We start from the raw sequence: 13,258 nt of genomic DNA on the forward strand, positions 1-13,258 counted from the left end.
CAACCACAAACTCTGTTCCTCATTAACTGGTGACCTCCAATCCTTCAACCTATCCGTCAAGTCCTTCCCAGGCCAACAAACCTGTACTAGGTACACCAGCATCCCTTCCTCATCTTGACCCCTTGGTAAACCAAGTCACCTCTAGACTGTCCTCTTTTTCTCCAGGTTCATTCAGTAGTACATATATTAGATCAAAGGCAGCAGATGGGAGTTATCCAAGAGTGAGATTTAGCAAGACAAGATGGGCAATAAAGGGGTAAGGGATTCAAGAAATCATAAAATTATGTTGAGAGTCCACTACAAATTTATGTTGCATAGCCTGAACTGAGCCCTCAATGCTGCAAGGTCATCCTTTTACACCTCCCCAATTACCTCATCCCACTCAACACAGTGGTTCTTCCAAACCTCTCTACCCCTCCTCAAACCTTTCATGGCTTCCCCTACCCCTGACCCTCTCAGCCATGAACTTTGCTTCATATTCCAATGTAAAAAAATTGAGGCCATTCACCAAAAGCTCCCTCTTCTTCCCTCCTCATCTCACATTGCCCAGACACTTTCTGCCACTATCTCCTCCTTTACCTGTCTCACCTGAAGAAATAGCCCTTCTCCTCACTAAGGCAAACCCCTCTTACACGTACATGTGATCCCATTCCATCCTTTCTTCTCCAGCAGACCGCACCCTCCATCACCCCTACCTTCTCACTTATCTTCAACCTCCCCTTTTCTACTGGCTACTTCCCTACTACCTACAAACATGTCCATGTTTTCCCCCTCATTCTCAAAAAACCCTCACTTGATCCATGCATCCCCGTACCATCCTGTATCTCTCCTCCCTTTGCGGCTGCGCCCCCTGAGAATGCCATCTGCAACAGTTGCCTCTACCTCCTTTCCTCTCATTCTTCTTAATTCTCTACAGTCTGACTTCCAGTCTCATCACTGAACTGAAATTGCTCTCTCCAAAGTTATCAATAATCTAACTGCCAGGTCTAATGGCCATTTTTTCAATCCTCGTTCTTCTTGTCTCATCTGAAATTGTTGGATCGCCCACTTCTCCCTGAATTCTCTCTTCCAGAGGTGGGGAACCTGCGGCCTCGAGGCCACATGTGGCCTTCTAGATGCTTGGGTGCAGTCTTTTGACTGAGTCCAAATTTTACAGAACAAGTCCTTTTATTAAGGGGATTTGCTCTGTGAGGTTTGGATTCAGTCAAAGGGCCCACTTGAGGACCTAGAGGGCTGCATGAGGCCTCAAGGCTACAGGTTCCCCACCCTGCTCTCTTCTCTCTAAGTTTTCAGGACAATACTCTATCCTACCTATTGGACCATTCCTCAGTGTCCTTTGTTGGATCTTCATTCAGGTCACATCCACTAACCCTGAGTGTCCCAGAACTCTGTCCTGGGTCCTCTTTTCTTCTCCCTATATTTTTCCTTGGTGATCTCATCAGCTCCCATGGTTTGAATTATTATCTGGATGCTGATGATTTTCAGATCGAGTTATACAGCCCTAACTCTCTGCTGACTATTTTAGACTTGGCTCCCTAACTGCCTATTAGACATCTCAAAGTAGATGTCCTATAGACATCTTACACTTAACATGTCCAAGACTGAACACATTATCTTTTCCTCCACATCCTACCCCCTTCCAAATTTCCCTATTAATATTAAGAATACCATCATCTTCCAAGTCACCCAGGCTTGAAACCTAGGTGCCATCCTTAACTCCTTGCTCTTTCCCAGACCCCATATCCCATCTGTTGCCAAGACTTGTGGATTTTACCTTTGTAACATTTCTCAAAACCTCTCCCTTCTCTCCTCTGATACTGCTATCACCCTGGTACAAGCCCTCATCTCCTCAAGCCCAAATTACTGCAGTAGCCTGCTAGGTGGTCTCCCTGCCCCAAGTCTCTCCCTACTCTAGTCCATCCTTCACTATCCTCTACTAAGCCATCAGTGATTTTTCCTAAAGAGCATATGTAACCATGCCATTCCCTACTCAGTCAACTCCAGTGGCTCCCTATTATCTTCAGAATCAAATATAAAATTCTCTATTTGGCATTCAAAACTCTTCACAACATCCTTCCCTCCCCTGCCCCTCCTTTCCTGTATCTGTACATCTTATACTTCTCCACATGCTCTGCAATCCAATAACAGTGGCTTCCTTGCTATTCCTCACATAAGACACTTTGTCTCCCATTTCTGGCCATCCTCCGTTCCGTGAACAAATCCTTTTATTAAGGGGGGGATTAATTCTGTGAAGTTTGGATTCGGTCAAAGGGCCGCAGTTGAGGACCTAGAGGGCCACATGTGGCTTCAAGGCCACAGGCTGCCCACTCCTGATCTAGGAGGAAGAAAAATAGACTGCCTTCACTAATGCTTGACCCACAGATCATTTCAGAACCTTTAAAAATAACAATAATAACATAAATAACATAATAGTAGTTAGCATTTAAATAGTGCCTACTATGTGCCAAGCACTGTACTAAGCACTTTATAAATATCTCAAGTTTAACTCACAAATTTGAGGTAGAAGCTATTATTATTCCCATTTTACAGATGTGCAAACTGAGGCAGACTGAGGTTAAGGGACTTGCCTAAGATCATATAACTATTAAATGTCTGAGGCTGGGTTTGAATTCAGGTCTTCTTGACTCTAGGCCCAGCTCTCTATCCAGTGTACCACCTAGTTGCTCATCATTACTAATAATAGTAATGATAGCTAGTTTTTATATAATGCTTTCAGGGTTACAAAGTGCTTTACAAATATTATCTCATTTAATCCTAACAACAACCCTGTGAGGAAGGTGCTATTATCCCCATATGAGAGATGGGGAAAATGAAACAGAAGTTGTGACCTGTCCAGGGTCATACAGTGTGTTCATTATATTTAATGGATAACCATGTTATTTTCGTAAATTAAAATACTTAAAATTTTCTCTGACATCACTTAGATGTCCATTGTCATTCTATAGTATGAAAATAAATCTTCAAATCAAAATGTCAACAAGCATTTATTAAGTGTTTTGTATGTGCCAGGCATTGTGCTTTCCCTCTCAGAGGCTCATATACTGGTTAAGAGTATCTGTTTTCTACAATAAGCACAGGCAATATAATCTTATGGTGCTAAGAAAAAAAATTGGCTTGCTTAGCATTGCTTTAAATGCCTTATCTTATGTTACTCTGATCTCAAATGACCCAGCAGTGAGCAAACTCTAAATCATGTCTAAGCTATGAAGAGATACTTTACTGAAGCACAGAGTATAGAAATTTTTAAATTTAATTGTTTTTTAATGCTAAAAGTATTAGAAGCGAGACTCTGGTCACGACACAATTTTTCCATGTTTCACACTGCTCATCCTTACAAAGATAGGACTAGTCTTTACCACTAAGATCACATCAGGTCCTAAAATTCTGTAATTCAATGAGACATGGAAAAGGATTGCCATGGGTGACAAGAATAGAGAAGGGGGATTCTAAATCATGTACTAGACATTCTCTTTAGCTGTTCCTCATGCTTGGAATACTCTCCCTCCTCATTTCCGCCGACTACTTTCCTGAGCTTCCTTTAGGTCCCAATTAAAAGCCTTCCCAACCCCTCGATTCTAGTGCCTTCCCTCTGTTATTTATTTCCTATTTATCCTGTCTATACCTTGTTTTGTATATATTTGTTTGCATATTGCCTCCCCCATTAGATTGTGAGCTCCTTGAGAGCAGGGACTGTTCCTTGCCCCTTTTTGTATCCCCAGTGCTTAGTACGGTGCCTGGCCCACCGCAGGAGCTTAATAAATATTTATTGATTGACATCACAAGAAGAAGTTGAAAGAAATGGTGATATGTAGTCTAGAAAAACATGCCTTGAGAAAAATGATAGCCACCTTCAAATATCAGAAGAACTGTCATAGAAAAGAGGGAAGTCATGTTATATGTGGCTCAGAAAGGAAAATTTGGACAAATGGGTGGAAAATATAGGTAGGCAGAGTGCAGGTCAATAAAGAACTCCCTAGAGACACAACAGCAGGATGGGCTGCTTCATGAGACGGTCAATTTTCTTTTTTTTTTTTCCCTCCAACCATTCAATTTTACCTTCTTTTTTTGTTCTGAAATCTCTCCCTTCCATCTTCCCCTCCCCTTACTGAGAAAGTAAGAAAAACAAAGTCCATTACAAATGTATATAGTCAAGCAAAACAAATACCTACAATGGCCATGTCCCAAAAAATGCCCTGATCTACACTGAGTAGATCTACACAGCTCTCTATCTGGAGATGGGTAGCAAGTTTCATCACTGGTCCTTTGGAACTGAGGTGGGTCACTATGCTGATCACAGTTCCTAACTCTTTCAAAGTTGTTTGTCTTTACAATATTATTGTTAGTGTAGAAATTGTTTTCCTAGTTCTACTGACCTCACTCTACATCAGTTCATACAAGTCTTTCCAGGATTCTCTGAAACCATCCTTTCCATCATTTCTTACAGTGCAATAGTACTGCTTTCATTTGCCACAACTTATTCAGCTATTCCCCAAATGATAGGCAGCCTCTCAATTCTCAATTCTTTGCCACCACAAAAAAAGCTGCTATAAATATTTTTGTGTATGTGTATCCCTTTCCTCTTTCTTTGATCTCTTTGAGGGTAATGACCTAGTAGCAGGGTCAAAGGGTAGTCACAGTTTAATAGCTTTTGGAGCATAGCTCCAAATTGTTTTCCAGAATGGCTGGACCAACTGTGCCTATTTTCCTATAGGCCCTCCATCATTTTTCATTTTCCGTTTTTTCATCAACTTTGCCAATCTGATGGATGTGAGGTGGTACTTTGGAGCTGCATTAATGTGCATTTCTCTAATTATTAGTGATTAAGAGCAATTTTTTTTCATATTACTATTGATGCTTGGATTTTTTTTCCTCTGAAAACTGACATTTGACCATTTATCAGTTGGAGAATGGCTCTAGCTCCCTAAATATTTCAGAAATAAGACCTTTATCAGACAAACTTGCTACAAAGATTTTCCTCCCATTTACTTACTTTTATTCTAATTTTAGCTACATTGGTTTTGTTTGTGTAAAAAGTTTTAATTTTATGTAATCCAAATTCTGAGACAGCTCATTGCCTATCCCGTTCGTTGAAGGTCTTCAAGCAAAGGCTGAATGACCCCTACTGAGGATGCTGGAGAAAAGCTCTGAGCACTGGGGAGGGTATCTTAAGCTCTCTCAACTTTGAGATGCTGATTCTGATACTGGTGTTCATACGAATGCTAGACTGACAAAGCTTAGGGATGGAGAAAATTTTTATTACTGAAGAAGAAGCTATCTGAAAGAACGTCAAGAAGAGTTATGCTTCTTTCCCAGTTCCAGTCAGGGCTAGAGAATTCCACAAAAACAACAAGGTAGTTAATAAAACATACACATGGCATGGGAATATATGGGAAAGGGAGTATGGATGGGAGTATATGAGAAAGGGCCCTGACTAGGAGATCTAAGTTCTAGTCCAAGCCCTGCTTCTTTGTGTACCTAAACAAGGTATTTCACCCTTACTGGGCCTCAGTTTCTTTTTCTGTAAAAGTGAAATTGTTGGGCTAACATGGCTATATCAGGTCCCTTCTTCCTCTGAAATGCTATGTTAAAGTCCCCTCTAACTGCAGAATTTTTTGATTCAATATTAGTATAAAACACAAAGGAGTCTTTTTGAAATACATTATTTTATTCCTCTTCAAGCAGGATCCCAATATTTTAAAATACCTTCTAGGGGCTATTCAATGATATAAATGACACTGTTAAAATGCATTAAAGTACTATTTGCACAATCATAGAGGCAACCAAAAGTCTTTCAGTATTATTACATGGCAAGACCCTTTCACCTGTCAGTACATGTCACAAATACATGCCACTGCCTGGTGGGCCTCTGTGGTCTACATGATGATCTCTTTGGATGCAGGTGCTCAACAAGTTCCCATGCCATTGAGGCACAGCTAAAGGTTTGTCCTCTGTAACTCCTCACCCCCAGAGCAGCACTAGGCTAATAAGTTTTCACTAATGGCACAGGGTAGGGTGCCATGACTGCTACCTTCAGTCTTCCCCTTGCTCTCAGAGACTAATAAGAACAATTTTCTTTCTGTTTTTCTTCTATTGGCACCACTGTCTAGATAATTATTCATCACTGGTCATTAGCTAAGCTTTCCACTCCTTGATCTGCTGTTAACATTCTACATAAACTGAGGTCACTGGTGATTAAAGCATTGGGAGGCCCAATGAAGAGCCCTGCCTGTACTTGGGGCTAAAAGTCTCAGCTCACACATTTGATTCACTGGGCATTCTGGGGGGAGTCATTTCACTTTTCTGGGCCTGCTTCCTCATTTATAAACCGGGAATGATAATAGCAGCAAACATGTCTATAATGTTGAAGGTTTATAGATGTGCTTTAAATACACGATCTCTTGTAATCTTGGGGAAGCTAGAGGGTACAGTGGGTAGAGCAACAGGCCTGGAGTCAGGAAGACCGGGATTCAAATCTGGCCTCAGATACTTAACAGCTGTGTGACCCTGTGTAAGACACTTCACTTCCGTTTGCCTCATAATAACAGCACCTACCCTCAAAGGGTTATTATGAAGATCAAATGAAATCATTTATAAAGTGCCCAGCAGAGTGCCTGGGACTATATAAAATGCTTGTTCCCTTCCTTCTTCTCCATCTTCACAACCACCCTCAAGAAACAGGTACCCCAGGGATTATTCTCATTTTACAAATGAGAAAACTGAAACGCAGAGAGGTTAAGTTATTTGCCCACAGTTAGTCAGAGAGGCATAATTTGACATACGTTTTATAAATAATACTTTTTAAGGCTGGTACTAGGATCAAAGGTGATAATCTATAAAATACTTCACAATTCTGATGTGGGAGACGGTGACATTAACATCACCTTCATTTTTCAGAGCCTAGTGCAATGCCTTGCAAACAAGCAATAGTCACTTAAAACATTTTAACTAAATTACAGATGAAGAAACTGGGGGTCAGGTTAGGTGAAGTCACAGTTAGTTAAATGACACAGCCTAAATCCAAACCCAAGTCTCTGGCTTCTCCACCAGCCCATGCAAAATGGGACATAGCAAGGAAAGCACCATGAAAAGGTGAGAGATCTGGAAACGATGACACAAGGAAAGGCTGAAGGAGAAGCTAGGGATAGCTGGTGGGATGGAGGAAACTCAAGGCACACACACACATATCTATTTGTTGTTAGGTATCTGAAGGGCAGTGATGTTAAATGGGAATTATTAAATTCATGGCTTCACAGGACAGACCTAACTAAGATCAATGGGTTGAGCAGTTAGAGCCAGGTGGGCACATGATTTCAAGAACTTCCTAACATCTACAACTAACAAAAAAAGGACACAGTAGATAGGGAAGGACCTAGCTTGTCACTGAAAGTGTTCAAACAGAGCCTGGAAGTGTACTTGTTTTGTTTTTTAGTTTTTATTTTTAATTCTGAACTTAACCAAATAGAATGGGCACCTGCATAGACACACGAGAACAGAAAAAGAGGACTGTACATGAAATGAAACCACAGGGTTCTGTCATGTATGGCTTGCTTTTGTTTTTAAATATATAATAAGATCAACCTGTAGCTTTTAAAGCTGCTGGATGACCACTTATCAGAGATGCTGTAGAAGGGAATTCTTACTTTGGGAGAGGAATTATATATTTAAATTCTCTCTCTTTACCCAAATAAAAAAGAGCTTACCCCTTGGCTTCCTTGAAATCGGATCGATGGTCTCAAAGCAACAGATTCCTACAAGAAAGAGGGGGAAATATGCATTAGTAAAAGCATGCAGAAATTTTAAGACTAATTAATATTACATCAGGAATAATACCATTTTAGTGAGATTTTACCTGATTTTTTTAAGCTTTAATATTGTAATTATGCCTTTAACTCTGCTTGAGAGACCTGTTAAGAAAGTTGTTTATTTTTTATCACCTGACATACACGCTTTGAGGCAAATCATTTTGCTCCTCTGGGCCTCAGTTCCTTTATTTAAAATAAGGAGGTTAGACTAGATAACTAAGTTGTTTCCAGCTCTAAAATTCTTTTATTTAACTTTCTAGATCAGAAATTTTTGAATTCTTAAAGAAAAAGACTATTTCAACAAGTTGTTTAAGCAGTCCAGTGAGATTTTGAATCTGCATAGCAGACTTACTATGAGATAATCATGATGACTCATTATTCAAGAATCAAGTTTTTCTTCTGAATCACTAATAACTATGCAATACATGACAGAAGATAATATTGGATCTCCATATCTAACAACAGAAGTATTAAATCACTATTCTATTATTATATGTGTTTATACACACAACATGATTAGTTCTGGAAAAACATCAAAATTCCTACTTGACAACTACCTGCCCTGCTAACTAAATCATGGGTTACTGGCATTTATAACAGCTCCCCATTTCTGTGGTGTTTTCCAGTTTACAAAAGGCTTTCCTCACAACCAACTGAAGTAGATAGTATAGATATCTGCACTTTACAGATGAAGAAACTTAGGCCCAGAGAAAGGAAATGACTTGCCGAGGGTGTTAGGATATCATTAACAGGTGTTGGTAGCTAGCCAGAAAGGTACCTTCAAGTCTTAAAGAGTCCAAGCCCTTTAGTTTATAGACCAAATTCTCCTGACTCTAAACCCAGGCTTCTTGACACTACACCACACTATGAATAACTTCAGGCTTTATTTCAAGTCAATTTAATAATTCTCATTGAGCACCAACAATAAACAAAGTACTGTGCTATGCACCAGCAAAGATAAAAAATTAAGACAAGACCCCCTCCCTTTACCATCAATGAGTGTGATACATGCAAAAATAACTGATACCAATATTATGGCTAAGTGTAATTAAGTGGGAAAAACAAAGCATATATGAAGTTTAAGGTGAAAAGTTTTTTGATTTTTTTTTGTTTGTTTTTTTTTTTACTCACAAAAACCTTCATGAAGAAGGTGGCATTTCCTTTGGGCAAAAGGATGGGTGAAGAGCCCAACAAGTGAAAAGGGGAAAAAGAACATTTTGGGGACAAGGGAGTTAGTAAAAGTGTTGAAGGAGAGATGCATGGAGCATGTTTGGGGGACAGCGAGTAGTTCAGCTTGCCCAGTTCTACTATTCACTTATATTGTCTTCAGCATGGAGAACGCATGAACCAAGAACACAGCAAGGTGAGGGGTAAAACAGCAGCAGCAGCAACAGATGTTGACCCCTAAGCACAGAGCAGACACAAGGGGAAGATTAGCTGATGGGGCATAATGGGGGAGCTGAGTTTGATCTTCAAACAAAGTAATAAAGTCATGCTCTTAAAACTACCGATAACTGCTCCAACACCAGACATACTCCAATTCATGTACAATTACATGACAAAGATAAATGTATACAGACTGTGTCTAAACACTAGCTCATAAATCTCAGGTTCCCTAGAACCTAAATGCTGCACCTTGGGCACTCAGCAATAATGACATCTGTACTGCCAATTCCAGTCACAGATCCAGAGATAAAACTCTATATAGCTTCAGCAGACTACTTCATCCCTGGAAAGGAAAACACGTTCTGACTAAGAATAGTCAAGCAGCATGGTGTATCAGAAAGAGTAATGGACTTAGGTCAGAACCAACCATGCTAGATCACAGAAAATCCTAACTAGAAGGGATTATAGAGATGATCTAAATGCAGTCCCTTCAGTAAATGACTCAACAAGCATTTAGTAAGCAGTTGGTATGTTCCAGGCACTGTGTTCCAGGCAAGGGATGCAAAGAAAAGCAAAAATGGTCCATGCCTCCAAGGAGCCCACCTTCTAATGGGAAACAACATGCAAACAACTGCACAAACAAGAGGTATGGAGGGTAAACTGGAAGTAATCAACTTCCAGAGAAGGCCCTGGCATTAACAGGGGTTGGCAAAGGCTTCTGGAAGAAAGGGGGAATTTAGCTGAGGTCTGAAGGAAGCCAGAGAAGTCAGAAAGCAGAGACAAGAAGGGAGAATATTCCAGACAGGGAGTAGCCAGTGCAAACGCAAAGGGTGAGGATGGAATGTCTTGTTCATTTTACAGAAAAGAAACTAAGGCCCAGAAAAGGGAAGTGAACTAGTTCAAGGTTGCACAATTTGTAAGCAGGATGGTGTAATGGAAAAAGCCCTGAGCCTGTACTGGAATCTCAGCTCTGCTACTTAGTACATGTGTGATCTTGGGCAATCCATCACATCTCTGAGTCTCTGTTTTCTCCTCTGTAAAATGACTGGATTAGATTACATGCTCTCTTGGGTACTTTTTACTGCTAAATCCCATGATCCTGTTACTAGATATCAGAGTTAAGTCTTATTTTTCCTCAGTTTCCTCATGCAGAAAGTGGAGACAGAAATATTTGCAATATCTATCTAACTCATGTTTTAGGGGAAGAATTTGTAAACCATAAAAGACTAAAAACAAGTCCTTGGTTTTTCCAGGAAAAGCCAAGTGGCATGGGAGAGTGAAAATGTGCCAGGAAATACAAGAAAGAAGAGAAGCAGAGAGGAGATAGAAGACAGAGGGTGGAATTAGCAGGGCAACAGTGAGAAAGAAACAGCCAATGAAGAGCCATAATAGTGTAGCTTGGGAGGGGAGTCTTTCAGACTGAGCAGCCCCTGAGGCCATCGACTTTCCCAAGGACAGGGAAGCTATTCTTCTACTAGACAAACAGTAGAGCTCACTGTGGGGTCTAAGAACGACCATCTGTAGGCCTGCTTATTCTAAATGAAGCCAAGGGCATCGAACCGACAGTCAGAAGGTGCTAATTTGAGTCCTGCTTGTCAATTCGGGCACTTCTCTGGGAAGAGTATTAAACAGGAAGTCAAGAAGCCTAAATTCTTGCCTCAGTTTTCTGAGTCTCTTCTTTAACTCTGAGTAAATCAAATGGTCCATTTTCTCATTAGTAAAAGCGGGGGGGGGGGGGCTCCCCCCACAGAGAGATTGCTGAGGTGCACTTCAGCTCCAATGTTTTTGGAGTCTAGAATTCATTCCTTTCTACTATGTCACTCGAGATATTCTAAAATGTTCAATTCAAAACTAAGTTCACACTCAATACAAAAAGAGGTTATCTTACTGGCACAGTTCCTTTTAGGAACAACAAACGAGGGATTACAAAGAAGAGTGATGCAAGATGTCTTCAGAGAAATATATGACCAGAAAAGAAGACTGGCTGGGGAAGCGAGGCGGCATAGTGGATGGAGCACCAGCTCTAGAGTCAGGAGGACCTGAGTTCAAATCTGGTCTCAGACACTTGACACTTACTAGCTGTGTGACTCTGAGCAAGTCACTTAACCTTGACTGCCTCGCCAAAAAAAAAAAAAAAGACTGGTTGGTTCCCCACAACAGGGGAAGATAACCTCTAGATCTACACAATGTAAAGACGACATGAGGAAACAACCTTTTCCAGACTTTAGGAGATGACATGGATAGGAGCTGTCCAAGCTGGACCAGCATGAATCAGGTTGTGCTCAGCAGTATGGAAAGTAGTAGTATTTTAGTTGCTGTGAAAATCCACTGGTATATTTCCAAGGGAAGTGTGGGGATACAAAGACCAAGGAAACAATCCTTGACTTCAAGGAGCTTAAATTCAATTGGAGGAAACAACATGTACACAAATAAGTAAATACAAAGTAATGGGGGCATGAGAAGAGATGTCAGGAAAGGTCTCTTGTAGGAGGTCATCCTTGAGACAGTGGACAGGACGGGGTGCATTCCTGAATGAGGGACAGCTTTTCAAAGGTACAGAAATGGAAGATAGAACACTTTGTGTGAAGAGCAGTGAGTAAACCAGTTTGGCTGGATAACAAAGTCCATGAATTCCTTGTTGTTTTTTGTTAAAAGGTTTCTCCTTCTGTGTGTGTGTGGAGGGGGGGGGGATAGGGAAAAGGTATTGTGTCACTAGTTTAATTACGAAACCTCTGGGGTAGCATACCTGGGAAGGTAGGCCTGAGACAGACTGGGAGTGGCTTTAAATACCAAACAGGTATTTTCATTTATCCTAGCATCAAGAGGAAACCACTATAGCTTTTCCTTTGCTCTCTCCCCTCCCTCCCCAACAAGCTTTTTGAGCAATGAAATGACATTAGTCTTACTTGAACTTTGGGAATGTCACTTACTCAGATGTATGGAGGAAAAGACTGGCAGAGATACCAGTTAGTCTGTTGCAGTAGTCCAAGTCAGAAGTGATGAGAGATTGACTTGGACTGCTGGTTTTGTAGGTAATAAATATTAATAACATATAGCTAGCCTTTATAGAGTACCTACTATATGCCAAGGACTATACGAAACACTTTACAAATATTAGCTCATTTGATCCTCACAACAATTCTGTGAGGTAGGATAACTATGAGGCAAAGAGAAATGACTTGCCCAAGATTACCTAGCTAGTGCCAGATTTGAACTGAGTCTTCCTGACTCCAGGTATAGCACTCTATCTGTTGTACCACTTAGGAGATATATTCCAGAAATTTTATGCAGGTAGAATTGGTGAGATGTGGCAACTTGTAGGCTACAGGAGGTGAAAAGTGAAGAGTAAAGAAAGGATAACTTGGAGGTTGTGAACTTGAGTGACTAGAAACATGGTTGTAGGCCTGAAAAAATTCAGGAAGAGTGGTGGGTTTGTGAGGAGGGAGGAGAGAAAGAGTTCTGTTTTAGACATGTTAAATGGGAATCATTTATAAAACGTTCGGTCTGAAGCTGAAGGCATTTGGTGATGTGGAAGCTCAGGAGAAAGAACAAAACTGGAAATACAGCTTTGGGAATCATCATTATCAAAATTATTACCAACTTCCTCACAAAACTGAATCTACATTGTATCTTCTACTTCTTAGAATCTCTAGTTTCCTTCAAAGCTATTAAATCACTATTCTACTATCATTGGTTTTTTTACACATGACAAATTGATTCATTTTGGAAAAATAACAAAGTTCTTGCTGATACTTGCCTGTTCTGCTTAACTAAATCATGGGCCATTGGTATTTATAGTAATTGCTCCCCATTTCTGTCTTAGATCCCAGCACCTAATGCCTAGCAAACCACAGGTACTTAAATGCATGTTGAGTCAATAAAAGATCCATTATACAGACTTTCCACAGGACTTAAAAAATAGTTGTAATATGCAATGTTGAAAGTTGCTTGTGATTGAAATTCTCTTCTAAGTCAAATAGGATGGAAACTTATGAAAAAGATGACCCATATTTGTTAAAGTAGTTAGACTGTATCCGAGGAAATATGAG

The 13,258-nt window shown here is 40.3% G+C and overlaps 1 protein-coding gene across 1 annotated transcript in view; it reads right to left on the reverse strand.

Annotated features, from left to right (window-relative positions):
* Nucleotides 1-13,258, reverse strand: part of ELL (elongation factor for RNA polymerase II) — a 150,989-nt gene that overhangs the window by 64,668 nt on the left and 73,063 nt on the right. The window contains exon 2 of the mRNA XM_027853119.1: nucleotides 7,722-7,769. Within this exon, the coding sequence (XP_027708920.1) occupies nucleotides 7,722-7,769 (48 nt within the window). The remainder of the gene's footprint in view (nucleotides 1-7,721; nucleotides 7,770-13,258) is intronic.

This window comes from Vombatus ursinus, unplaced genomic scaffold (genome assembly GCF_900497805.2).
Source record: "Vombatus ursinus unplaced genomic scaffold, bare-nosed wombat genome assembly UNPS02009918.1, whole genome shotgun sequence".
Taxonomy (NCBI): domain Eukaryota; kingdom Metazoa; phylum Chordata; class Mammalia; order Diprotodontia; family Vombatidae; genus Vombatus; species Vombatus ursinus.